At 53.6% G+C, this 27,018-nt stretch overlaps 2 protein-coding genes across 5 annotated transcripts; both read right to left on the bottom strand.

Annotated features, from left to right (window-relative positions):
* Positions 1-1,074: 1,074 nt before the first annotated feature.
* On the bottom strand, positions 1,075-8,682 carry MRPL58 (mitochondrial ribosomal protein L58). 3 transcript variants are annotated; one of them, XM_078066049.1, is made up of 6 exons: positions 8,448-8,682; positions 5,426-5,462; positions 2,782-2,841; positions 2,158-2,240; positions 1,696-1,865; positions 1,075-1,410 (listed from the first exon to the last, which is right to left on the bottom strand). In XM_078066049.1, exons 1-6 carry the CDS (start codon positions 8,631-8,633, stop codon positions 1,266-1,268), a joined length of 681 nt encoding a protein of 226 aa, XP_077922175.1. In that variant the 5' UTR covers positions 8,634-8,682; the 3' UTR covers positions 1,075-1,265. The 3 variants fall into 3 exon arrangements, with proteins under 3 accessions (XP_077922175.1, XP_035944447.1, XP_035944448.1); XM_036088554.2 differs by having other exon boundaries at positions 1,075-1,415; positions 8,448-8,679; XM_036088555.2 differs by lacking the exon at positions 2,782-2,841 and having other exon boundaries at positions 1,075-1,415; positions 8,448-8,680.
* A 2,533-nt stretch (positions 8,683-11,215) lies between these two features.
* Positions 11,216-25,871, bottom strand: CDR2L (cerebellar degeneration related protein 2 like). 2 transcript variants are annotated; one of them, XM_036088526.2, is made up of 5 exons: positions 25,363-25,871; positions 16,691-16,803; positions 16,237-16,385; positions 15,513-15,677; positions 11,216-13,872 (listed from the first exon to the last, which is right to left on the bottom strand). In XM_036088526.2, the coding sequence occupies exons 1-5, from the start codon at positions 25,439-25,441 to the stop codon at positions 12,981-12,983; spliced, it is 1,398 nt and encodes a 465-aa protein (XP_035944419.1). In that variant the 5' UTR covers positions 25,442-25,871; the 3' UTR covers positions 11,216-12,980. The 2 variants fall into 2 exon arrangements, with proteins under 2 accessions (XP_035944419.1, XP_035944421.1); XM_036088528.2 differs by lacking the exon at positions 15,513-15,677.
* Between the last annotated feature and the right edge of the window lie 1,147 nt (positions 25,872-27,018).

Here is a 27,018-nt window from a genome sequence, read left to right as displayed (position 1 = left end):
ACGTCACCCAGGGCCTGGCTTTCACTATTTGTTGAATTAACGAATAAACGAATCAATGTTGCGCCACCTTGCATATGAGCTTCACCCCCTCCTGGGCTCTGAGTCTCTTGAGGGGACTCTTGTTGGTCATTTACCAATGACTTGTTGTCCCTTTGTTTACACTTACCTGAATGATGAGGGACCTGCTCACATAAAGTGTGTCTACCACTACCGCTAATTATCTGGCATTTAGAACATCACAATGCACTATTTGCTGAACGAGTGAACTAGATCAGAATTATAGAGAACGTTTTTAGAAATTCGTACACGCCAAGTTATCTGGTATAGTTCTGCTGGCCTGGGCGCTTCCCATACCCAGAGGATTGCAGAAACCTATTTTCAGTTCCGACTCACTCTTTTCCTGCCTCTAAAACCCCACAGCATGTGACAGCACCTAACACGTGGTACTCTTTCCCACTTGAGAACTTCAGCAGTTCTTTGTCACCTACATTTTTTTTTTTTTTTAAGATTTTATTTGAGAGAGCGCGTGTGCGTGAGCGGGGATGGGGGGGGGTGTCCCACTGAGAGCAGGACCCTGAGATCTTGACCTGAGCCCAAACCAAGAGTTGGATGTTTAACCGAAGGAGCCACCCAGGCACCCCTCCCTGTCACCCACATTTCTTAAAATCTAAACTCTTGAACTTCAATTTGAGTCTCCACATTGAGCTGTCTCCCTTTCCAGACTCACCTCCCACAATCCCCTGGCACAAATCCACCATTCAGATGGCTTCCTCGGCTTCTCCACCCCAGCCTTTTCTTTGGTTTCCCTTATTCACACTGTTCTCTCCAACTGGCATGTCCCTCCCCCACCTCTACTGACTAAAATTCTATTCCCTTTTCAAGGCCCAGCTCAGAGGCCTGCTCACCCGTCTCAGCCCTTCCACCCTGAGGCGTGTTCCCTGAGTGGCGACACCACAGCTCAGTCCTATTTTCCCCCCAGCTGACTACTGCCAGTCCACGATTGTGAGGCAGATTTGAACTGACAGAAAAGGTCGGAATTCTGTTCTTGAAGCATTCTGAATGAAGCAAAGACCATTGCATTTATTGCAGAGTTTTATTGCAGCTCATACACTAAATGAATAATTAAGGTTTGACAACATGTGACTGCCTATGAAGACCTTTTCAACCAGGGCCTGCAACCCTCCTTCCAAATGAACATTCTTGTGGTGGCGCCAAGGGGAAAGACAGGCGTTAACAACCACAAACCAGGGGTCTCCTGACGGTGTTCACGCTCTCGGCTGCAGCAGCCTGGAGCCCCTGAAGAGGGCTGTGCCGGCTCTGGAGGACGATTTCAGTCCATACCCACCCTCCTGCCTGTTTTTATGGTAGAATGTATTCGCTTTTTTCTCAGCCTTTCCCGATTCATGTTCTCTATCCTGAAAACAGAAAGACTGCAATTAGGCCCAGATGCCCAATTCAAAGTGGTGAGAGTGGCTGGCAGCTCAGTGGGAAGCAAAGCAGCTAGATCAGCAGCCCGGGGCCCCACTCGAGTCAGAGGCCTCTCTCACTCCCGGAGCTTCCCCATCTTCTGCTGGGAAGTCGTGGGCCCCCCCCCCCCCCCCCCCCCGCCTCCTGTCTTCTCTGTGCAGCCGCCCCCACCCCCACCCCCCATCCCCACGACTCAGCTGAGAGGAGCTTGGGGGCACTTTCTGGTACCTGATCCTCTGCAGTACAGCATCTTCTTTGGATGGCTCCTTCGCTGTCTGGCTGGCCTCAGCAATCATGTCTCGAATTTTCTGAAGACAATCTGCCAGGTTTCGGAACTGGTAGCGGCTGCATTCAGAGGTGAGTATCAACTCTCCTGACTTGTTGATCTTATTTTTATGCTGCAAAGAACAAAGGCAAAACCCGAGTCCTACAGAGTAAAGGTTTTTGTTTTTGTTTTTTTTAAAGATTTTATTTATTTATTGAGAGAGAGCACAACAAGACAGAGCAGCAGGCAGAGGGAGAGGGAGAAGCAGGCTCCCCACTGAGCAGGGAGCCCGATATGGGGCTTCAGGACCCTGGGATCATGACCCAAGACGAAGGCAGACGCTTAATGACTGAGCCACCCAGGCGCCCCCAGAGTAAAGGTTTAAAAGCGACTGAGGGATTACAGAAAAAGGAGCCAGTGGTTACCGTGACAGCCATCCTCTGCCGCACGGGCTCTGCGATCCACTCGGCGGTTGCCAAATGGAACCTGACTTCAGCCTTGGAATTCACTGTAAATAAAGGGATGAGAGAGCATAGGTCACTGAGACTCTCAAGTAGGCTCAGCACTCGGTGGCTGGTGACGATCCTGAAACGGGGAGGCAAGACATCCAGCCAGTGACGTTTCTGCCCTGTGTAACTTGGGAATGCAAAGCTGGTGATGGGATGAGCCAGCAAAGATAGTGAGGCACCGCTGGATAAAAATTAACTTCCAGGAACTAAATGCTCAGTGCTTCTCTTACAGTTTAACGGGGTCTGAAAAGAATGGGGGGATGGGTTCCATGAAGGAAACCTGTTCTGGGAGCTGGCTGCCAACTCACACTGCAATTTCCCTTTGTTTAGGCTCACAAGCCAACCCTAGTCCTAGCAACCCACAGCTGAGAGTCTAAGGATCAGACCACATTCAAAAGAATAAAGAAGATTATTATAAACTGGTGGTATTTAAGCTTCTGCTAAAAAAATCCCTTTATTCCTTATGAATGTAAACACAGAACTCCTCAAGTACATCTCCCAGCCAAGTTTTAAAGTGAAAGAAAACAAGGTGCCTTGTACCTTTGTTAACATTCTGGCCCCCAGGACCACTACTCCGACAATAAGATATCGTCAAACGATCTATAAAACAGAACACACACCAAAAAAAAAAAGATTATTCCATGCACAAACTGTTAATTTATTATCAACATATTACACCTCTCTTTCCTTTTTTTTTTTTAAGATTTTATTTATTTATTTGACAGAGAGACACAGAGAGAGAGGGAACATAAGCAGGGGGAGTGGGAGAAGGACAAGCAGGCTTCCCGCTGAGCAGGGAGCCCAATCCGGGGCTCGATCCCAGGACCCCGGGATCATGACCTGAGCCGAAGGCAGATGCTTAACGACTGAGCCACCCAGGCGCCCCTACACCTCTCTTTCAATGACTTTTATATATACTAATGTAACATTCAGGGCAGTCAAGTCAGAGATTATTTACAGATGTCAAAACTAAAATCAAGAGCAAGTCCCCTTCCCAAGGTCACAGCAGAGGGTGTAAAATTATGACCTGGGTTGTCCGCTTCTGGTCCAGTCTTTCACCAGATCCGGCTGCGCTAGCTTTTTGCTGTTTGTTTACTTGTTTTAAAGCAAAGACTCTTTCAAAAGCTCAAACTAAGGGACAAGCTTAATTTAATGTTGTATTTCAAAATGTGGTGGATGTTGGAATCCCCACAGACTGTGAGCCCCAAGAGGACAGCTGTTCATTGTGCATGCCCAGTGCCCAGTGCCTGGTCAGCCAGTGTTTAAACACACCCGCTGGATGAAAGCGGACTAGCATGGAGCCCGGAGCCTTGCTTCTAACACTGGCCGGCTGCTGACCGACTGTGATCTGGGCAAAGTCCCTCTGCTGCTCTGGGCCTCATGTTGGTTTGTCTGTAAAATGTAAAATAAGGTTTCTTCCTTCTATTTTTATAATTCATGAAAAGCAGACTCACAGTGTCTGAGGAAAGTAGAGAAGGCATGGTAGTGGGAAAATTCAGAAGACTGGATGGTGAGCCAGCCGCGAGAGGTATGGGTGGCAAAGAGCTGGCCCCAAGGCAGTGGTGGCCCATCTCAGGACTGCGTCTGAGAGACCTCCTCCCCCCCCCTTTTCTTTAGATGTAAGCTCCAGCCTAGCGTGGAGCCCAATGCGGGGCTTGAACTCATAACCCTGAGCTCAAGACCTGAGCTGAGATCAAGAGTTGGACGCTTAAGCAACTGAGCCACAGGCGTCCCTGGAGACCTCTTTCCTTTTGAAAAATCAAATCAGGGGCGCCTGGGCGGCTCAGTCGTTAAGCATCTGCCTTCAGCTCAGGTCATGATCACAGGGTCCTGGGATTGAGCCCTGCATCGGGTTCCCTGTTCTGTGGGAAGCCTGCTTCTCCCTCTCCCACTCCCCCTGCTTGTGTTCCCTCTCTCGCTGTGTCTCTCTGTCAAATAAAGAAATAAATCTTAAAAAAAGAAAAGAAAAGAATAAATCAATTCATTTTTCTGCGTAGGTGAGGAATGCGCAGTACCGCTGGGGACAGTTCCAGCACGGCGTCGGCAACCTTGCTTGTCTCCACGGAGGCTGCCCAGGCGGGTTCTGTCTTCCAGGAAGGCCTGGGAGGCCCCCCAACACAACAGCACCCGAGGCAGGTGAGTAGCCACAACACGGCCGGTTCCCACTCGCCTCCCTGTCTCCCTGGAGGCCGTCACGAGACTGTCTCCTCGCCCGTGGTTCTGACGAGACGCGCTTTCTGCCACCTCCAGCCACACGCACACCGCAAGGCCCAGCTTTCAGCAGCAGGGCACCGGCTCTGGGCCACAGGGTGGCCCCTCCCTTGTGTCACAGTTCACTAGCCTCTTTGTTTCTGTGCCACCCTGAACGGGGGCCACGGGGAGCCGGCACCCATGGCCACTCCTCCTGTCACTGTCTGTGGACACCACTAACTCTCTGACCCTAAAAAGGGCTTGTTGTTTCCCAGGCTCTGCTTGTCAGGCCTTGCCTTGCGTTGGACGGGCACACAAGTCTAAAGTTATGCAAACAGGGACGCCTGGGTGACTCAGTTGCTTAAGCGTCTGCCTTCGGCTTGGGTCATGATCCCAGCATCCTGGGATGGAGTCCCACATTGGGCTCCTTGCTTGGCGGGGAGCCTGCTTCTCCCTCTGCCTGCAGCTCCCCCCTGCTTGTGCTCTCTCTCTCTCTGACAAATAAATAAATAAAATCTTAAAAAAAAAATAAAGTTATGCAAACAGTTTACAGGGAGAAGTCCCCACTCCTGCTCCCCAGCCACCAAGTCTGTCCTTTCTTCTCGGCTCCCCAAGCCAGTCCTCGTATCCAATTTCTTATACATCCTTTCAGATCTATGTATATGCATAGAAATATATGTTTCTGATATAAAATGGTAGCTTACTATATATATTCTTTTGCAGATCAACTTTTTCTAAATAGCCATCCACTCATCTACCGTAGAGACTGGTCCGTGTCACAAGATCATCAAGAGCTCTCGCTTATCTCGCACACTGCACAGCAGTCCACAGTGGCTGCGCCACCATTTTGTGGCCATTCTAAACAGTGCCGAGGGGACTCCGTTTTTGCACATCCAAAGACAGTCTCTTTATTTTTGTGATGCTGGAGAGGTCTGGAAGGAATGTTTAGGGGTGGGGGAAATGACTGATTTTTTTATAAAACAAAATTACTTACCTAGAGGAATGTCATTATGGGCTTGCTGTGCATCATCCTGTAATGTAACATACACAGTGTCAAATGAACATCACCTGCTGTGACTCCTAACTGGTCCAGGGCAATCAAAGAAAGGATGTAAAGCCACAGTGCAGATGTAATACAACTATTTTCAGGTCCCCCTGTAAAATCCTATCAGGATGACAGAAAAAGCTTTCCCAGACTCTAGAGGTACCGCCTCTGAAACACTCTTCCAGGAAATTTGAACTGATGTCTGCAGCCTTAGCTAAGGTCGAGCGCCATCGGGGGCCCGACTCCTTGGAGGGAGGCCAGGCTCCACAGTACACGTGCCTCAGGGAGACTCCAAAAGGAACATCCTCTGCTAACCTAGAACAACAAACCTGGTGGGCCACCTTGTTCCTTCCTGGGCCATGGAGGCTCACGTGGGAGGCCATCTACCTTGAGGGTTTGTGTCAGACGGAACTCCTCACTCTAGGACTTCTCACCTCCGTGTCTCTCCTGTGCTCTGTTTCTTGGTAGTGATGTCCTTGAGCCTGAGCCCCATGTCCACAGGCCCGGGGCAGACACGACCCCCTCTGAGGCTCTTCTGGCCAGCCAAACTCATGGTATCCTCACCTGTCCCCGCTCTGGCTGCCTTCATCCCTTTTCATCTTAGAATGATTTGGGAATGAAATCCTCATCGCCATGCACTCCCTGCAGCACTGAAAACTCCGGGCCCTGCCCTTCTTGGAGTTGTTCTCCCTCTTCCTCCTGAGCTGTCCTCACCAGCTTCCTAGCTTCCTTCTTACTTCCCTGTGCTTTTCTCACACTCCTTCGCTTGCTCTTTGCAACTTTAAAACACGGACATGCCCCTGGAAGCCTTTTTCTTCTCTATCCCACTCCTTCCCTAGAACATTTCATCTCTGTTGATGAAAATATCGTGTGTTCATGACTCCCAACTTTCTGGCTTAAGCTCAAAACTTCCTTCAATGCCAGACCCATATAGGCAACTGCTATTTGGCGTCTCATCTCGAATGCCTGATCACAGCCTCAAACCTCAAGTCTCCTCACAGAGGACTTCCCTTACTATCAATCTGAAGTAGCTCCCCAGCACTCTCTCTGACAGCACCCTGGCCTACTCATTACTTCTCACTACCTGATGTTTTCCCCCATTTATTTACTGTTTGCTCCTTCCACTAGAACATCACTTCCATGAAGCAGGGACCCTATCCGTTTTATCTACGTCTGTTGGATCTGCAATGCTTGAAACAGTGTCTGACACAGCAGGTACACAATAAACTTTTTGTTGAATGAAAGAACAAACGACTTTCTCATGTCCATTAGTGGCAACTCAATTCTTCCATCCCAGACTCAAATTCCTCTCTTATTTTCACTTCTTAGAGAAAATACATTAGCAAATCCTACAGGCTTTCGCTTCAGAATACATCTAGAACCTGACCAATTCTTATGAGTCCTAGTGCTTCCTCCCTGCTTACCATCTGTTGCCTGTGTTATTGCAATCTTATAAGTGGCCTTCCTGTTCTTGCCATTCTACAGTCTACTCTCTGTAAGGCTCTATAAAAGTGATCCTTTTTTTTTTTTTAAAGATTTTATTCATTTATTTTTTTAAAGATCTTATTTATTTATTTGACAGAGAGAAAGAGAGCACAAGCAGGGGGAGAAGCAGAGGGAGAGGGAGAAGCAGGCTCCCCGATGAGCAGGGAGCCCAACACAGGGCTCGATCCCAGAACCCTGAGATCATAACCTCGATCCCAGGACCCTGAGATCATGACCCGAGCCAAAGGCAGACACTTAATCAAATGAGCCACCCAGGCGCCCCTAAAGATTTTAAGTAATCTCTACACCCAACATAGGGCTTGAACTCACAACCCCAAGACGCACGCTCCACCAACTGAGCCAGCCAGGCACCCCAAGAATGATCCTTGTAAAACTAAGTTGAATCTTTCCACTCCTCTGCCTCAAATCCCCAATACGTCCCATGGCATTTGGAGTAAAGCTAAGGGCCTATTAACCCTGTAAACAGGCCTCCCCCCACCCCATTCCTCTCCTTTTTAGCTTCATCTGCTCTGACTCCCCTGCTCAGCCACACTGGCTTGCTTGCTGTTCCTCAAACAAGGCGAGCACGCTATTGCTTTAAGGAGGTCGCAGGAATGTTCATCTCTGCAGGGACGTTCATCTCCCCACTATTCCCATGGCTCACTGCTTTGCTTCTTCCAGGTCCTTACTCAAATGTCATCTTCCCAGAGGCTTCCTAGACCATCCTACTTAAAACTGCAACCCTTCCCCCTACCTTAGCACTCCTTCCTTCCAGCCTTTATTTCCCCCAAAGTCCTTATGGCCATCTCACATACTCTATACTTCTGATTTTATTTGTTGCTTGTCTCCCTCCATGAGAAGTTCCACAAGCATTCAGATTATGGTTTGTTTTTTTTTTTTAACTTCCCTATCTCCATGCCTAACATAGTGCACACACCATGCTTTCAGCTGAAGTTTGTTGAATGGGTGAGTGAATAAATGAATGTTCTCTTTCAGCCCTGTGGGTGGAAACGCAGTAGAATTGGCTAGGTCCTATTTCTCCTGCCCGAGGCCCATTAAAGAGCCTGTACCGAGCAGGCTGGCAATCAATGCATCCTGAAGAGAGGCCCTGTTTCCTCAGGCGCGCTGGAATTCCTAGAAGCTATGGACAGTGTAACTTCCCAAAAGGTTCCAAACACTTTAACAGCCTTTGGGTTTTACTGTCCACTCTGGAGAGAAAATGCCCACGCGTGGGCCAGGAGGCCGGGGAACGAACGCGGAAAAGCTGGTGGTCCTGTAAGAAACACTCAGCCTGCTCTCGCGACGCCCGCACACCTCCAGGCCTCCGGGAGCCAGGACCCGCTCCGCGGCCCCAGCCCCGCTCGCTCCGGCCACCAGCTCCCTCCCGCGGCCAATTTGCTCCGGCCGGGCCAATGCGGCCCCGGTTTCCCAACGTCCCCCAGCAGAGGCGGGGAAACGCCCCTTCCGCCCAGCCCTCCCCGCTCACCGGGACCCTCCAGGCGGTGTCCGAGCCCCGTGATTCCGGGTAGAGCTTGTCCAGGCTGTAGATGCTCTGGAACTCGGTGCCATCTGCCTGCTTGTGCAGAGCCCGCCGGGGACAGCGCGCGGGCGGCGGGAGCAGCCAGGCCCCGGCTCGTCTCAGGCTCCAGCGCAGGCACCGAGCGGTCGCCATGTTCGGCTCTCGGGGCGCTTCCGGTGGGTGCTTCCTTCCGCGGCCCGCCGGCTCCTGTTTCCCTCGGGACTTTAGTTCCGCGAGGCTTTTAGTGCCCGCCGGGGTCGCGGGGAGGCGGCGAGCTGATCTCCCAGGCACCTGTGAGACGCTCCCCCTTCGGCCGCGTCGGGGAGGCCAGGTTGGAGCGCTGAGGTCCACTGTTGGCCAGACAGCGAGCTCTCAAGGGAGCCTCCTGGTGAAAAGAACCCCCGGAATCCGTGTCCCCCAGAAACACCACTTCTGTCCTTTTCTGGGGCTGTGCCCCCCTCCCGGACCGCTCTCCCCTCCAAGTTTCACAAGGTCCATCAATGCGGCCTGCCCTGCCTGGCCTAGTTCGTCTCCATCCCCTTTACTCAGACTCTGCTCTACTTTATCTTCTTTTTTTCTAGTTTATTGCGTCTCCAGTCAGAATATAATAAGCTCTGGGGGTGGGGGTGGGGGTGGGGGCACTGGCTCACTGCTGAGTCCCCAGCACCCAGAACTTGGCACATCACAGATACTCAATAAATATTCATAAGATGAGTTATTTGGCAGTGTTCTTGAAAGGTGAATTCTGCTAGAAACGAGTTTTAGTAACTTCAGGTTTATTCACAAGGCAGTGTAAGCAAATCCCGGCTGAGCAGGTGTGTGAAGTCTCCGCAAGACAAATTACCAGATGGGAGGAGAAGCAGGCAGGTGGAGAAAGACATGTTTTTAAAAGTGGACCCACACCCCTTCACAGAAGCAACAGCTTTGTGGGGCATGATGACAGTTTCTCCTAGCCAGGAGATAAAGGAATGCTGGGGAAGGGGGTAGAGATTCAGGCAGCCACAGACAGGCTAAGCAGAGCCCTTTTCCAGGGTTCTTAAGACATGAACCTCAAAACAGAAGTTCTAACTCCAAGAAAGGTTCAAAGCGGAGCAAGCAGTGTTTGGAGAGAGCTAAGTGTTGGCTAAGTTCCTTTGGAGAGAGGCATTGTGGTTAACGGAAACAGAGCTCAATGAATGATTAGTGATTATTAGTCATCCTAGTGATTGTTTTGTAATGAAGAGTTCTATTTTTAGTAAAAGCACAATTACCTAGAAAAATATGTCCCTAAGGATGCTGGCTGTTTGAAACAGGAGACTGTCATCAAATCGAGGCTTTACCATTTTAGTCTCATCGCTACAGGCATATTCTTTAGGAAGGAATAAACTACTTCCCAGGCACTGGCTTTGTAAGCGCCAACTAGGAAGGGAATGGCGATAGACATTTGCCTTTTGGGCTCTAGGCTGGAAGGGGAATCTCTTGGGTCCCTCCCTGTTTTAGTCCCAAGACCTCAGAGGGAACTGAAGCGTCTCTATGGTGACAGGCATAAGCTGCTCCAGGGAGCAAAGCCAGGGACTCACTTAGGTCGACAGCTCAGGGATTATGAATAATAAAGTCAGCACCATTTCATGGCATCATTGCTCTGAGGCTGGGCTCCAGCCCTGCTCCTGACCCAGAGTGATAGAAGAAAGGAGCTGTAGGTTTCCATGGCCTCAAATAAACACAGCCTGCTCAGGCCATCTGGTGGCCTGGATTCTGGAAGGGGGGGGCGGCGGGATAGAGGAGAGAGTGAGACGAGCTACCCCAGGGTGGAGAGAAGAGCAGCTAGCAAGCTCTTCTCACCTGCTGCTGTTGTGAACCCTCCAGAATAGAGGCCCTTCTGGAAGAAACAGGCCTAAGAGGTGGCACCTGTCCCCTTCAAAAGGTGGGCACCAACAGCTGAGGCCAGCCTTTTCCTTCCCCTCCTTGGCCCTCCAGGGGCTGAAATGGGGCTTCAAGAAGGGGACATTCAGAGGTAAGAAAGAAGGGAAGAAAAGACAAAGCATCACCAAGCCATTCCTGGCAGCTTCAAAGAGCTTGCAGGCACCAGCCCTTCTCTCTGGCCTGTGAGTTGGGGACCACAGGATTTTCCTTTCTTCTTTTCTGGAGTGCCCTGGGTCGGACTGGCTCTTAAAACTAAACATTACAAAGAGATAGGCATGTGCAGTATTGCAGAGTGGAACTGGTCAGTTTGGGGTTTGAATATTTCTATGGGACTCTGAATTACTAACTTAACCCCGAAGCCTGAGAATCTCCATCAGTAGAACAGAGATTTTATAGCTGCCTCCCAAGGTTGACACTGCCTGGCACGAAGTCAGCAGGCAACAAAAGTTCGCTGCCGCGAGGGGGATGATCAGGAACTTCTTTTTACTTTCAGAGATCGGGTGGCGTTTATTTTTTTTCTCTGCAGCACTGGGGTAGGAAATCCAGTCTTCACTAGCTCTATTCCAGACCCACCTTCCTTCCTCCCTGAAGGGCTGAGCAGACAGTGCAGAGTGAGTGGGCAAATCTGCCCCTTCTTCCTGGAAACTGCTTCCTTCACCACCACCCCTTATCTGCCCAGTCCCCTGATAACACCCCCAGGCATTCGGCTGTTTGGCTGCAGGATCCCAGGAGAGTGAAGCTCAGGACACCCCCCTCTGCCCCCAGCCCCAGAGCTGTGTGATGAGAGGCAGGTGTGTGAGATGCACAAAGACAGGACCATGGCTCTAGGGCCATTTCTGCTTTTAGAATATTGGTGCATTTTTTATTAAAGAAGAGAATAAAGCATTTGTAAATATATTTCTCTCGTGTATACTTCAAAGGTGACGCTGGTCGGCCGCTACAGAACTGGGGAGCAAACAGGAGGAGCCCTTCCCCCACCCTATCCCCTCCACTCTAGATGACAGAGACACACGGAGGGCTGGGAGCTGCCCAGCTCCAAAGGACAAAGGGTTCCAAGATGTGTGAACGGAAGGACCAGCCGACAGCGCTCATCACAGTGCTGCCCAGAGAGCAGGGTAGCGCCTCCAGGGAGGTCGGGCATGCTTGTTAAGAAAACCCCTTTACCCCTTAGAAACAGATAAGGCATGAAGGTCCCTCCTGGGTTCCCAGCACAGAGGCCAGGGCTCCCCCCTTCCACCAGGCTGTGTGGCTCCTCCAATTTCTAGGATCTCAGGATGGGTGGTAGAAGGAACTGGAAACCCTGAAGAACTGCTCAGGGCAAGCTGGGGACCTGGACATCTCTTAGCTGAAGCTGGACTTTCTGAAGCCTTAATAAAAGGTTTAACCTGTGACCCAGGTGGGTCCTCAAAAGCCCCCCACAAAGGTGAGAGCTTCAGAACAGGCATTCTATGGGAGAGGAGACATGCTCTCCACCAGGTCCCATTTCAATACTGTTCAGTATAGAGTGGGAATCTTGGGCAGTCCCCACTGAAGGGGGGCAGGGGCGGATGCTGGGACCATTGGCTGGTGGCACACTCCTGGGATATTCTGGGGGTAGCAGGCATGATCTGAGGAGGGGTCGGCCTGTGGGGAGCATGGGAGTGAATGAGACACATCATGGTCCCTGAGATGGGGGCAGGCAGAGGCCAAGCTTGGCAAGTCAGAGGTGGCGTGCAGAGATGGGGGCTCCCCACCGCCCAGACTCCTGGAAGGCTTAATGGCCAGAAGGCATTTCCAGGGCTGGAGCCCGAGGAGACTGGCTCTGAGGGAAGCAGGGCGCACTGTTCATGTATGGCTGCCGAGGGGCTCCCTGTTCCCCTCCTCTGATTGGCTACAGATCTGCAGTGGGCTGATGGTCTCCAGGGAGAAGTGGGGGGCACTCCAGGCCTGGCTGAGGCATTCTGCTCTCCATGGCAGGGGCCGTCTCTGACCTGGTCAGGACCCTGGGCGTGGGACAGCTGGTGCTAAGGGAATGACAGCGCGTCGCAGCTGGGGAGAAGCAGTGGGTGGTCCAGGAGACCCCTGGAACCTGCAACAGCTGGCTCTGGGATCCCCCTTCAAGTGTTTTCAGTTGTGGCAAGGGGTCAGGGAGACCTTGCATTGCAAATCTCTCAAAACAAAAAACAAAACAAAACAAAAACTTAGAAAAAAAAGAAAAAGAAAAAAGCCAAGTGGTCCAGAATGGCTTTCAGAAGCTTGGCCACAAATCTGTGAACAAGGCCCAGGGTCAGGAAGCCAAGGGCTGGGGAGCTGGGAATCCGGGGGGGGTGGGGTGGGTGGGGGGACGTGCGCACACGTTTGGCTTTGCAACTCTTAGCTGCGTCTTTGGGCTGACGCAGGATGGAGGAGGATCCTGGGAGGCCAGATGTGTTACAGGTTGGCCACCTCCCGAGTGAGCTGAGAACAAGCTGCGTCCCCCACACACTCCCTGGGCCAGAGAGCAGCCTCCCCTGGGCCGTATTGCTGCTGATGGGCTCCCTCCCTCACCAGAGGCTGCATGGCCCAGGCAGGAGGGGCCCCGTGGCCGGACCCTGGGGGAGGCTGCAGGCCGGGAAAGGGTCACTTGCTGCTGTGCGTCTTGACTTTGGTGGCATTGATGTCGGCCTTGGTCTTCTGGATCCTGGAAAAGATCTCCTTGAAAAGCGCCTTGTACTCGGGCTGGCTCTGCTCCAGCCGCTTATCCACCGCCTCCACGTGCTGGCTCAGGCTCTTCTCCCCTGCCTTGGCCTCCCCCTGGCCCTCCTCGCCCCCACGAAGGTCTCTCCACGAGCTGTCCCGGGAGACGGGCCGCGAGGTCTGCACGCCGGCATGCCGCACCCCGGCGCCGTGCTGTCGGCACTTGCTCAGCAGCTCCTCGTACTTCTCGAGCAGCGCGTGGTACTGCTCGTCCACCTCCCGCAAGATGGACATGCCGCGCTTGCGCACGCTGTTGGCGTGCAGCGTGAGGTTGCCCGCGTGCCGGCTGGCGGGGTCTTTGGCCACGATGGCGTTGAGCGCGGTGTCGCTGCAGCTCTTGCGTACAGCGTGGTCCGGGGAGGCGGCCGGCGAGGAGACGCCGTCCTGGGCGGCCGAGTCGTCCCCGCTGCCGGGCTGGGGGTCATCGGCCTCGGGGGCCTGGGTGAGGGGCGCGAGCAGGGCCTCGGCCAGGTGGTCCTCCCGGCCCAGCAGGTAGGTCTTGGCCTGCTTCATCTGCTGCAGCTCCAGCAGCTCGGCCTCCAGCTCCTGCACGCGCAGGCGGCAGCCCTCCATCTCGCACAGCTGCCGCTCCAGCTCCGCGTACTCCTGCAGGACCGCCGCGTACTCGCGCTCCGCGCGCTCCTTGCGCTGCCGCTCCTGGCTCACCTGGGAACGCAGCACACCCACCAAGGTCTGCAGCCGCTCGTTCTCCTGCTCCAGGGGCCGCGGGCCCAGCTCCAGGGAGGAACTGTGCAGGCGGAAGGCATCCTCACACCTGAGAAGGGGCAGGGGAGGGCCGGTAGAATCCGGTCAAGGCCAAGGGCCCGGATCCAGCTCCCCACGCTTAACACCTCTCCCGTCCACTGGGGAAGATATTCTGTTTGCCCCTCTAGATCCACTCTCCGCCCTTTCTCGCCCTGCTCTCCGCCCGGGGCGGCTGACCACAGTGAACTGCTTCAGCCAGGTTTCTGCTCTCTCCTGAGCTCAACCAGAGGGAGGCAGGGGCAGGAGGTCAGAGGGCAGGAACAGAGGCAGGTCAGGGAGGGTCTTCCCCACACTCCTTCCCTGGTTAGTGCTGGTCGGGCAGCACCTCCTGACCTTCCAGGAACCTCCCTTCCCTGGCCCCTTCAGGCCTAGGGATGGTAACAGCCCCTTGCTATTGCAACCCTAGAGTACCGCAGTGTCCCTGCCGTTCCCTACACTTTCGTCCATACCTCTTCATTAATCACTCTGTGCAAGGCACTGTCTCATGCCAGGACCCTTATTGAAATACCCACTAAATACACAATATGTCTTTAAAAAAAAAAATTTTTTTTTTAAAGATTTTATTTATTTATTTGAGAGAGAGAATGAGATAGAGAGAGAGCATGAGAGGGGGGAGGGTCAGAGGGAGAAGCAGACTCCCTGCTGAGCAGGGAGCCCGATGCGGGACTTGATCCCGGGACTCCAGGATCATGACCTGAGCCGAAGGCAGTCGCTGAACCAACTGAGCCACCCAGACGCCCAAAAACATTTTTTTTAAAGATTTATTTTGGACGCCTGGGTGGCTCAGTCGGTTAAGTGTCTGCCTTCCGCTCAGGTCATGATCCCAGGGTCCTGGGATCGAGTCCCGCATCGGTGTTCCTGCTCCTCCAGGAGCCTGCTTCTCCCTCTCCCTCTGCTGCTCCCACTGCTTGTGCTCTCTCTCTGTCAAATAAATAAATAAAATCTTAAAAAAAAAAAAAAGACTTATTTACCTATTTGAGAGAGAGTGTGTGCATGTGTGGGGGGGAAGTGCAGAGGGAGAGAATCTTCCAGCGGACTCCCTGCTGAGCATGGAGCCCCTAGTGGGCACCATCTCATGCCCCATGAGATCGTGACCTGAGTTGAAACCAAGAATCAGATGCCCAACCAACTGAGCCACCCAGGTGTCCCCACAATTATGTATTTTTATATTAAGAGGCCATCCCTTTCAGATTTAATGGGAATGTCCAGCATGGAGCCTGCTTGAGATTCTCTCTCCCTCTCCCTTTGCCCCCCCCACTTCCCTCTCTAAAGAAAAAAAAGCGGGGGGACTGAAAGGTGTAGTGGTTAACTCCTCCTGAGTCGGAATTCTAGCTTCCTGAAGAGGTGACCCTGGATAAGCTCACGTAAGCTCTGAGCTTCCGTCTCCTCACCTGAGCGGTGAGGATGATAGACCATAGCTCATGGTATTGCCACGGGAATGAAATCACTTAGAGCGGTGGGCACGTGGCCAGGGCTCGGTCAATGCCAGCTGCTGACGGTTGGTGGCAACAGGGCCAGTCCCTCCGACAGCCTGACGGTGCACCAACTCTCATTCCCACCCGCTGCCTGGGGCCCACCCTCTCCTTTCTCCGGAATGCAGGGACACCGTGCAGGGTCTGGGCTTGCCCCCCACGGGGCGCCCTCACCTACCGGGGGCTGGTGCACAGCTCCCTGAGGCAGGGGAAGGTGTGGACGGTGCGTCTGCGCTCCCGCTTCTCTCGGCGCACCCGCAGCTGCTCCAGGCCCCGCAGCTGCTCCACCTGGGCCTGCAGCTCCTCCACCTGGGCCTGCAGGCGCTCGATGGTCTCTGTGAGCCTGGGTGGTGGGGGGGCGCACACGGGAGGGATTTTAACGGCATGGGGCCAGCCCTCCTCACTGCAGGCCTGGAGGGACTCAGGGATGGGGAAAGATGGGCCCTGCTGCCTGGTGCTGAGGTCAGACGAGAACTCCCTGTGTACCCAGGACCCGCCCTTCTTCTGCGCCTCCCCGGCTGAGCTGACCATTCTCCTCTGTATCACCTCGGTTCCTCCCACACCCTTTGAGCACTTACCATCCTGCACCGCAATAAAGTATTTACATGCCTGCCTTCCCTCCCGGGCTGTGAGCTCCCAGAGGGCGGGACGGTCTCTGTATCCCCATCGCTGTATCCCCAGTGCCTAAACAGAGCCTGGTGTGTAGCTGGGGCTTCGAGGGATTGTGGCCTGAACATGAAACCACCCGAAACTGACAAGGGCAATCTCACTACCATCCCGGGTCCCCAGGCCTGGGCTTCTGGGAGAAGGAGCATGGGTCACACCCACCGGACAGTATGCCCACATGCAACCCAACCTGACCTCTCCCTCGCTCGCCCCCCAGCCCGCCCCCCGGCCCTCACCCATGGATCTTCTGCTGGGCAGCCTTACTCTCCAGCACCAGCTTCTGGTTGGTCAGCTCCAGGTCTCGGGCTGTCAGGTCCAGCTGCTCGTACACTTTGGCATGCTGCTCATTCATGTGCCGCAGCGTGTCCAGCTGCTTGGTTAGGTACTGGAGGGGAGAGGATTGAGTACCCTTTCAGGAGAGGGTTGGGGGAAATGTGTTCACCTGGACCTCTTCCCACTTCTAGGAACACATTTGCTTTGGGAAATTTGTCGGCGGCAGAGTGGGGGGTAAAGATGGTGGCGCGATAGGGCCGCCTGGGATAGTTGTACAGGTTCTGAACTGCACAAGGCTATGGGGCCAAAGCTGTGTCACCTAAGAGGGCACCTTTCTCTAAGTTACACAAAGGCACCATAGGCCAAGGGGTCCTTAATGGGTGGGGGAGCACATGCAGGGCCTATGTGGCCCCTCACCTCGATCTCCTGCACTTGCTCCTCATTGGTGGAGTACATCTGCTGCAGAGACTCCTCCAGCTCCTTGTTCCTCTCCAGTAGGGTCTTCCCCAGCTCTGCGGCCAAGTGCAAGTCTAGTGGAGGGGGGGCAGAGGGTGGGAGTAACAATGAGCAGCTGAACGAGCTCAGAGGACTCCCATAAATATTCTGAGTATTCACTTTGGGCTATGATTTGGGGACCCCAAGACAACCAGGACACAGAGCTGCCCTCAGGGAGCCTCCAGGCCTCGAAGGGGATGTAAGCTAGGAGCTACAACTTTGCACTGACTGTCCTTTCTGTCTGGAATGTCGTCTCCCCAGACACTCCCAGGGCTTGTCCCTCTCCTCCTTCAAATCTGTGCTTAAATGTCACCTTCTCCAGGAGTCCTTCCCCAACCACTGATTCAAAGTCATCCCTCCCCCACCTCGCACTCCCTCTCGGCTTAGTTTTTCTCCTCAGCGCATACCACCATCTAACTTACCAAACCATTTGCTCATTTATCTTGTTCATCTCCCCCCCGACCCCAACTAATTGTAAGCTCATAGGGCAGGGATTTTGCCAATTTTGTTCACCGACATCCCAGGACCTAGAAGAGTACCTGGCGTAGAGGAGGTGTATAATAAATATTTTCTGAAAGAATGAGTGAGGGGCACCTGGGTGGCTCAGTCGGTTAAGCATCTGCCTTCGGCTCAGGTCATGATCTCAGGGGTCCTGGGATCGAGCTCCACATTGGGCTATCTGCTCAGTGGGGAAGTCTGTTTCTCCTTGCCCATCCCCCCAGCTTGTGCTCTCTCCCTCTCTCTCTCAAATAAATAAATGAATAAATAATCCTTGAAAGAATGAGTGGGAGGAATGTGCTAAGACAACCAACAGACATGGGGAAAGTGCTCTGGGATGACAGGTAAGGGCGAGCTCACTCTTCCTGGGGCCGGCTGGAGGCTCCTGCAATGGGCAGCTTGCAAGCTGGGTTTGGAAGGGTGACCCGGAGCTCGCTGACATTGGAAGGGAGCAGAAAGGCTTGCTGGGTATTAGAACTGGATGAGGCTTCAGAGCTGTTTGGCCTAACCTCCTTATTCTATGGGTGACAGGCTGGAGAATGAGAGCGAAGAATGACCTGCCCAAGGTTATGGCCACGTTGGAAGCAGAATTCAGGTCTCCTGGCCTTGGTCAGGTACCGTTTGGTTCTAATGACATGGACCCCTCTCAGAAACCTCCTTTCCCTGGGCAGCAAAACCATCATCCTCTTCCCCCAAGCAGCCCTGATTCTTGTACCCTACAGGACTGGAACCTACTCTCCCCCATCCCAGCCGAAAGTAAATGAACACTGTCAGGCTGGGAGGGGATCCAGCCTGTTTTTAGGGGATTGTGTGGTGGGGAGGGGGAGGGGGGGTTAAAAGGAAGTGGCAGGTGCTGGAATCCCTAAAAATTCTCTCTAGTGGGTCTGGGGTTGTGCGAGGGTAACTAGACATTTGGGGTAGATATTCCTCCATATATATGCCTCACTCTTCTTAGAAACAAAGGGAATGGCATATTTATTATTATCAAGGGAAAATATATTATTTCTTTTATTTCTAAGAAGAGTTCAGAATGATGAAAATGTTCTAAAGCTGACAATGGGGATGACTGCACTGTGAATATGCTGGAGACTGTCGCACTGCTGTGCACTTTAAGTGAGTGAGTTACCTGGTGTGTGAATTACATCTCAGTAAAGCTGTTTTTAAAAAAAAGATTCAGGCAGCTTAATCAGGAGACAGAGACTGGTGGTGGGGGCAAGGCCCTTAAGGAGGTCGGTAGACAGACTCAGGTGGAGTTCACAAGGCTCTCCCTCCCTCCCTCCCTCCCTCCCTTCCTTCCTCTCTTTCTCCTCTCTCTCTCTCTTTCTTTGTAAAAAAAGATTTATTTGTTTGTTTGGGAGAGAGAGAGCACGAGCAAACACACCGCAAACACACTGAGGGAGAAGGAGAAGCAGACTCCCCGCTGAGCAGGGAGCCCGATGCAGGGCTCCATCCCAGGATCCTGGGAACATGACCTGAGCTGTAGGCAAATGCTTAATTGACTGAGCCACTCAGGTGCCCCTCTTTTTTTTTTTTTTAAGGCTCTTTTCTTTTTAAAATTGCTTTAAGGCTTGTGTGAAGGTGTACTTGATGTAAAAAAAATCAAACAGTACAGAAAGGTTAACAAAGGTGACCAAAATATTACTTGAAAATGTACCTCATATATTCTTAGATCTATAACTGGGAATTCCACAAACAAATGGACATGGCCTCAAATAGTTATCAAAAGAATAGTGCCATTTGTAAGTAATTAGAGTTAGGGTCCGTGCGGCGCGGGAGAGGAGAGGGGAGCAAGCAAGTAGAAGAAAATGCCCCACTTAGAGAAAGATGCTGTCAACACGCAGGTAACCATCCTTCTAAACAGCTTTCTAGGCTTAGAGCTGCTATAGTAACGATTTTGTGTGACCAGAATGTTTTTCTGTACCTGCTTTTTTTCATTTCACAATTTGGCATAAACAGCTTTCTGTGTGCACATGGATCTACAGGGCCATTTTTAGTGGGTGTGAATGTTCTATTGTATACAGGTCCCTAAGTAGCCCTTACTGTTGGATTTTTAGGAATTTCCCTTTTTTTTTTTCTGTTAAAAATGTAACTGGGGTTGGGCGCCTGGGTGGCTCAGTTGGTTAAGCGACTGCCTTCGGCTCAGGTCATGATCCTGGAGTCCCTGGATCGAGTCCCGCATTGGGCTCCCTGCTCAGCAGGGAGTCTGCTTCTCCCGCTGACCCTCCCCCCTCTCATGTGCTCTCTCTCATATAAATGAATAAAATCTTAAAAAAAAAAAATGTAACTGGGGGCACCTGGGTGGCTCAGTCGGTAGAGCATCTGCCTTCTGCTCAGGTCATGATCCCAGGGTCCTGGAGTCGAGCCCCACGTCAGGCTCCCTACTCAGCGGGGAGTCTGCTTTTCCCTTTGCCCTGCTCCCCCACTCATACTCTCTCTCTCTCAAACAAATAAATAAAATCTTTTAAAAAATTAAACTACAGAAATTCATAGTACAAAGATCTTGGTGCAAATCACTGCCTATATCCTGAAGATCCTTTCCCAGAAACAGAATCACCGGGACAAAGAGTAGGCCTATTTGATTCATTCTGCCAAAATGCTGTCCAGGAAAGCTTGGGTCTTTTTCCCATTGTGAGGTTGTTTCTTAAAACAGCCCTCCATCTAGGCTGATGGTATAAATCCAGATCGAGATGCATAAAGGCAACTCTGCTGGGGTCGATGTGATGTGGTCCAGGGATTCAAGTCTTTAATACTTTCCTGTTCAGACAGTGATCGTTCTAGACTCCCCAGAGGATGGAGCGTCTCTATAGTCCCCCCCTAGACAGTTTCATCAATACAGTTGTTTCAGCTGAGCCCCTTGCTGGGCACCGGCCAGGTCTGGGGAGGAGGCTTCTCAGAAGAGCCTAGGAGAGCAGCGACTCCCTGTGGGCCTAGGAGAGCAGGGCCTCGGGCTTTTTCTCAGCCAGGCTGGGGGTCGGACTGACATCACCTTACAGAACCCAGAGGACCTGGACAAAAGGCCCAGCTACCTGTCGGGAACAAGCCTGGAGTCTGCTCCCACACATACAGGTAAGGTTTTGAAACAGCCAGAGTGGAGTCTTCAGGCTGGGCCTCAGGCAGGAGCGGGGCCCTGTGCCCGGATGTCACCCAGAGGAGTTTCCTGGAGGAGTGCAAAGCTGCTATCCCGGAGAAAGGCTGCAATAACCTAGCCTGGGAAAACAAAAGCTGTTTTCCTAAACAGCTACCTCAGCCAATGAAAAAAAAAAATCAGGGGCGCCTGGATGGCTCAGTGGGTTGAGCATCCGACTCTTGGTTTCAGGTTCAGCTCAGGTCAGATCGAGCCCCGCACTGGGCTTGGCGCTCAGCGTGGAGTCTGCTTGTCCTCTCCCTCCTCCTCTGCTCTTCCCCTCACTCTCTCTCTCTCTCTCTCAAATAAATAAAATCTTATTTTTTTTTAAAGATTTTATTTATTTGACAGAGAGAGACACAGCGAGAGAGGGAACACAAGCAGGGGGAGTGGGAGAGGGAGAAGCAGGCTTCCCGCCGAGCAGGGAGCCCGATGTGGGGCTCGATCCCAGGACCCTGGGATCATGACCCGAGCCGAAGGCAGACGCTTAACGACTGAGCCACCCAGGCGCCCCTCAAATAAATAAAATCTTAAAAAAAAAAAATCATATAGGGTGCCTGGGTGGCTCAGATGGTTAAGCGTCTGCCTTCGGCTCAGGTCATGATCCCAGGGTCCTGGGATCGAGTCCCGCATTGGGCTCCCTGCTCCTTGGGAGCCTGCTTCTCCCTCCGCCTCTCTCTCTCTCTCTGTCTCTCATGAATAAATAAATAAAATCTTTAAAAAAAAATAATCATATACATCTCAGATAAGAACCTTCAGCTTTGAGCAATGAACTTCGGATGATGATGGCGAGAAAAACCAGTTACCTAATACAGACTGGGAGGGGAATGGGGCCACTTGCAGTATGAATTTATGAACTATAAGTTGGGCAAACATCTACAAAGTGTGAAGGCGTCTGGAGGCATCCGTCTACAAAGTGTGAGGTTTGATGTGAGTATCATAGCGCAGCCCTACGTTAGGTTGAGTGCTTGGTGCGAATTCGGGAGCCCAGCAAGACCACCCCCGCTTCGTGATGAGGCAGCCACACCATCTTCCTACTTTCTGAAATGAGATGGTGAACATATGGCTCATCCCCAAACAGTATCAAACAACTCAGGTAGCAATGAAAAAGAACAGAGGGCCACACTCATCGGGGCTTTCTCCTCTGGGAACTGGCAGGTGGCCTGTGAAGAGGCCATTGCTACCAATGCTGGCATTGGGGTACAGCCTCCATGGGTGGACTGCTTGGAGTTCCTGTAGCTTAACCTAGAGTCCAAGACCTCAGGCTCCGAAGCTGAGTGAGGAAAGGCCACAAACAACTGCATTTTGCGCTTTTCTTGCCAGGTGAGCACCTGAGCTGTGTATTTCTACCGCTGGGCTGGGGCAGCTGCAAGTCACTATAAACCAAGGACACAGAAGCTTGCCCTGTGAAGGCAGCGAATGTAACCAGGCCGCCCAGTGACTCAGGGGTGGGGAGGAACACAATAGAAGCTGTTTGGGGTGGGGGAGAACCTCAGAGACTGTCTCGGGGAAACCGGATCACAATGTAAGCTAAGCTGGTCGAAGTTGCCAGGAGGGATCACGGGAGAAGTCTAGAAGCTGCAGAGCAGGGGACTGGCTGGAGCCAAGTACTGGGGAAGGTACACTAGCTAGCAGAGGGCTAGTGATGGCTCTGGGCTCCGGGGGGGGGGGGGGGCGGTGTACAGCTCCCCTTGGACCAGGGGTGGGGGAGGCCTCGGGGTGGGAGAATGGGGGAGCTGGCTAAGCAGGAAGTAGACGCTGGAGTCATAAATAGCCTGTCATGGCCGGATAAATGGTCACACTGGACCAAGCTGGGGGGAGGTACCAAGTCTAAATGGGCACCCCCCCCACCTGGACCCTGGGATTTTCTGGGGTCTCCTGTAGTGGGTTTCAGCAGTTTTGCCCTCTGAGTGCCTGCTGATGTGCTCCCCATGAGCAATGCCCTAAAGGCCTGAGAGGGAATGGCTGGGAGCCACGAGGATGTCTTTGAAAAGAAACCCTGAAACCCCACTGTCCCCACTGGTTGGGGTTGGGGTGGGACCCACAGACTCTGGAGCAGAGAGGTAGGAAAGGGACAGGGGACAGGCACAGGGATGAAGGGACAAAGATAAAGTGGGTGGGAGGAGGCAATCTACCACCTGGCAGGGCTGCAGGGTTCCTGCTTACAACCTCCAGGGCACAAATGTCAGGAACTCTGGGTCCACACAACTGGGCTCCGGTCACCCCCCTCCCCTTGCCATGTCAGAGCTCTGGCCCGAGGCTGAGACTCAAGGTCAGGCACCCAGGTCTTCAAGTCTGTGACTCAGCAGCCCTGTCTCAGCTCGGAAAGAGGTACCACAGGGCCTGCCATGCCTGGTGCAAGGTCAGGAGGGGAGGCGGGCAGAGAGAGAGAACCTGTGTTTAACGATCAATGGCTTTTTCTATTTTTACAGGTGCTGGTGTCAGTGGGCGGAGGGAACATGGTGAGGATCTAGGACCTTGCTTGTCCCAACCGCCTCCCTCCACTGGGAAAAAACAGCATCCAAGTCAAACAGCATCTGGAAGGCCAAGCTTCCAGAAAGTACAGTTGGGGCTGCCCTCAGGACAGGGGGAGACAAATACAGAGGGGAGGCCAGGCTGGCTGAGCAAACCACCTTCTGAGCCACTCAGAGGCACTGGGGACAGGGAAAGGGGGTGCAACAGGCACCTGATCCCCAGTGCGGCTGGCCCATGCTTCACGCCATCATCCAGCTGTCCGTGCTGGGCTCTGAGAGCTGGTGCTCCAGTGGCTGTCCTGAGGTTTCCCGGGAGCCCACCGCTGGCACTCGAGATGGCTCCTACCTTCTAGCCGTGGGTGGTCTTCTCACATTGCTCTGTACCTTGGTTGGTACTGTGTTCCCTCCACCTCGAATGCCCAGGCAGCCCCTATTCACCCTCCACCTCAGAGGGTCTTTTGCAGAAACCTTTATGAGTCTCATAGCAGAAGGCTCTCTGCTCTCACTACAGAGACAGAAGGCCTTCTGCCCTCGCCCAGGGTGAGGGGACATTTGCTTTTAGGTCACAAACCCTGGTTTCTTCAGACACTGCCTCATTTCTGGTTTCCCTCCTTATTCCTGGGCCCTGGCTACTCCTGGGGCCACAAGACAAGGCCGGCTACTGCGGACCAGCAAGGCCAGCCCCTACCTTGGTCCCAGAGCATGGCTGCCCAGCCCAGCTCGAATCTCGACACCTCTCGCTCTCCGGAAGCAGCACGTCTCCCACCCCTACTCTCTGGCTCCTTCCTCCCACATCTGGGCTGGGCAGCATGCCAGAGACTTTGTTAGGGGTGCGGGAATGAAATGAGACAGCAGCAATATCAGCATCAGCTTCCTGGGAAGCCATCTTCCCAGGCGCCCAGCTTCCAGTCTTTCCATCTAGGCCTGCCTCTTCCATGAAGCCCTCTTACTGCATCCTAACACCCACACTTAGCTATAGGCCCACCTCCACCTGCCCAGGTGCACCCAGGAGGCCAGGGCTGAGACTATCCCAGCTCCCAGGATGGTGTCCGACACTTAAGTGTCAGCCCGAGGAGGTGTTTGTGGGATGCAAAATTTGGGGGGTGGTGCCCAGGACAGGGGAGGGTGTTGTCACAGGCAGTACTGGACACCATACTCCACGCAGGGAGGCTGAGGTAGACTCCAGGGCAAAGACTATGGCAGAGTTCAGCCCAGCACCCCAGTCCCACACTGGTCCCAGAGGCTCTGATTAACCCACGCTCCCGAGTACAAGGACAGTCTCATCTACCAGCAAATCTTGCCACGTGGGGATGTGGGTCAGGGCCAGGAAACAAAGGCTCCAGGATCTGGGTAGATGTTTCACACGAGGGCAAAGCTAGGCATCTGGGGCCCCAGTGGATGGCGACTCAGAGCAGGGGTGTTAGTACACACTGGATCAGACTAGTGTCCACACTCGCCTGGCTTGCTGGGTGATGGTAGTCACTTCTCCTAGACATGTTTCCTTGCCACTCCAGCTCTAACCATCCAAGAATGAGGCACTTTGGGGGAAGAGAGGGTGGATTTGACGCTGTTCCAGGAGACCTTGGCCCTGACCCTCTTAGGCCTCCTCCTCCTTCCTGTCCCACAGCTCCGCCCCCTGCCTGGAGTGATGTCACCTTGGCCACCTCATCACCAGATTCTAAACCCCTTCCAGCCACCCTCTCTACCCTCAGATGGGAGTGGGGGAGGTGGCTCCCACTTTACTCAGGCTCTAGTCTGGTGCATTGCTCAGAATTCCCAAACCTGGTTCCCTCTGAACCATGAGTCATTTGAGAGAGGGCTGGGAGGGAAAGGGCCAGGGGACCCCCTTCCCCTCGGGACGGCAGATTGGAGACTCCAAGTTTTTGCTGCTTCTTGGCCAGCAGGGTCCCCAAACCCCTATACCTTCCCTGGGTGGAGGGTAAGGGAGTTGGGGAAACTTTCTGGGAGTTTCAGAGCTCAGGAATCCTGGCAGGGAAGGGTGCCACTGGATTTGGAATGGGATAACTTTCCGCTACACACACACACACACACACACACACACACACACACTCACACTCTCACACTCACTCTCACTCTCTCTCTCTCTCTCCTCTCAGCAAAACATAACCAAGGAGCCACCTCCCGGCCTTCAAAGACTTCCAACCAGTACTCAGGCCCCCAACAATACCAGGGGCGCCTGGACAGTTCCTGCCTCTAAGATGGGGTGGGTGAGCTGGGTGAAGTATGCCCCTGTGGTTCAGGGAAAAAGAAAGGCCGCTCCCCCCACTTTTGCACGGCTCCGCGGGTCCCGCCCGGGTCTTCCCAGGCAGCGTTCCCTCTCTCCACGTCCCGATTCTCCAGACGCATCACCCCTCGGAGTCCGGCGCTCCGGGTCCAGCCCAGCCCTCCCCGGGGTGATACTGCTCAACAATGGAGAAGCGGACAGGGGTCGCCGGGCGCACCCCGCTCTCCCGCCGCACCCACGCCCCCGTGCTCACCCTGTTCCAGGTCTTGCTGGTCGTACCAGGGCTCCTCTTCCTCTGTGGAGAAGTCCTCCATCCCGGCGGCTCTCCGCATGGCCCCGCGGGCGGCGGGCGGCAGGCGGGCGCTGCGGCGGCGCGGCTCAGGGCCGGGGCGCGGGGCCCGGGACAATGCGGCGGAGGCCGGCCGGGCCTCCCGCGTCGCGGACTCGGGCTGCAGCGCCCCCGCCCGCGCCGCGCCCCCTCGCCATCGGCCGCCGACCCGGCGCCCACGCGGGCCTAGCGCGCCGCGGCGTCCGGCCCGGCCGGGGTCCTGCGGAGCCGGGGGCACCGGACGGCGGCGGCACAAAGGGTGGAGGGGCGGAGACGGCGGGCGGGACGGTGGCAAGGACGGTCGGAGTCCGCCGGCACGTCTGGGGCGCTAGGAGTGCGCGGGGGCCGCGGGGGGCGCCCCCTGCCCGGCTCCGGCCCGCGCTGCCCCCTGCCCGCCCGGCGACACCCGGAGCCGCCGCTGCATCTTGGCGGGATCCGCCCCGCGCTTCCCTAGCCGCCTGCTCCGAGAGGTGGGGCCGGCCGCCGCTGGCCAGTCAGGAGACGTATGCAAATATGGAGGCGGGGCCGAGGGCGGGATCTCCCTGGTGCCCTGGTGGGGCCTTTGCTAGTTCAACCTCCCCCTCCCCCTAACGCCCGACCCCTTCGGTTTACCGCTCACTGTCTGAAATGATTTTATTTTGTTTACCTGCTGTTATCTCTCTCTCCCTTTAGATCTCCTGAAAGCACAGATCGTGCCTCTCTTGTTCACAGCTGGCTCCTTAGTGCCTAGAAGAGGCTGGCCCGTTAGGACCTTCCATGGACACTCTTTGAATGAATATTTATTTACGATTACCTTTGAGAAGTTGTGTGTTTAAATATCTGTGGCTGGACGCCTCAGGCCAGGAGTGGCGAAGTTTGAGGGTGTGTTACCTGCATTCTGGACCTTTCCCTTTAAGGTCCTGTTTCCCTCCCCTTCCCTCTCTTTCCATATGCTATATCCAGTTACAACAGTTAAAACCATACACAATTTCACCTTCTAAGCATTCTTTCCTTAAAGGAGTTATCAGACTCAAGCATTCATGAGCATTCATGTAACTGATTGTTATTAAGACTGTTGAGGCATCCTGAGTATATCCAACTCTGAATATATGTGGCAAATATATCCAACAAAGGGCTTGTATCCAGAATATAGAAAGAATACCTGCAAATCCACAGGAAAGACAGCCCAGTAGAAAAGTGTGTAAAAGACTTGACCAGGCACTTTACAAATGACCAAATGACCCAACAAACATGTGACAAAGTGTTCAACTTCTTTAGAAGCATCAACACTTGCAGGGAAAGAGAAGGAAACAGGGTTTGCATAGGGAGGAATTGGGTTGAGATGTGACCTTAACAAAAGCCTCCCCTGACTCTGGACAGCTCTGAATCTGGAGAGACCTTCCAAAGCTATTCCAAGTGGCAATGGGGAGAGGGCAATGGGGAGAGTCATTGAATGGATGCAGGTGGTGAATGACAAGCAGTGTGATCTTAGGCAAAGGAGCTCTTTTCAGCTCCTCTCTTCTTAGAGAGGGCTGGCAGCTGAGGACTTCCCAGCAGCTGGGGGAACAAATCCTTCAGTTCTGAAAGAGAGTCTGGGGAATG

Source organism: Halichoerus grypus, chromosome 2 (genome assembly GCF_964656455.1).
Source record: "Halichoerus grypus chromosome 2, mHalGry1.hap1.1, whole genome shotgun sequence".
Lineage (NCBI taxonomy): Eukaryota > Metazoa > Chordata > Mammalia > Carnivora > Phocidae > Halichoerus > Halichoerus grypus.
Note: the sequence above shows the minus strand (reverse complement) of the source record. Positions and strands in the feature narration are given on the sequence as shown.

Coding starts and splice junctions, on each gene's coding strand:
- CDR2L (XM_036088526.2), bottom strand. CDS start 25,441: ATGCGGAGAGCCGCCGGGATGGAGGACTTCTCCACAGAGGAAGAGGAG. Junction 16,386..16,690: donor AGCAAGTGCAGGAGATCGAG/GTGAGGGGCCAC, acceptor TCTCCCCTCCAG/TACCTAACCAAGCAGCTGGA. Junction 15,678..16,236: donor GCCCAGCAGAAGATCCATGG/GTGAGGGCCGGG, acceptor CCCACCACCCAG/GCTCACAGAGACCATCGAGC.
- MRPL58 (XM_078066049.1), bottom strand. CDS start 8,633: ATGGCGACCGCTCGGTGCCTGCGCTGGAGCCTGAGACGAGCCGGGGCC. Junction 5,463..8,447: donor ACACCGCCTGGAGGGTCCCG/GTGAGCGGGGAG, acceptor GTTACATTACAG/GATGATGCACAGCAAGCCCA. Junction 1,411..1,695: donor GCTGTACTGCAGAGGATCAG/GTACCAGAAAGT, acceptor TTTTCAGGATAG/AGAACATGAATCGGGAAAGG.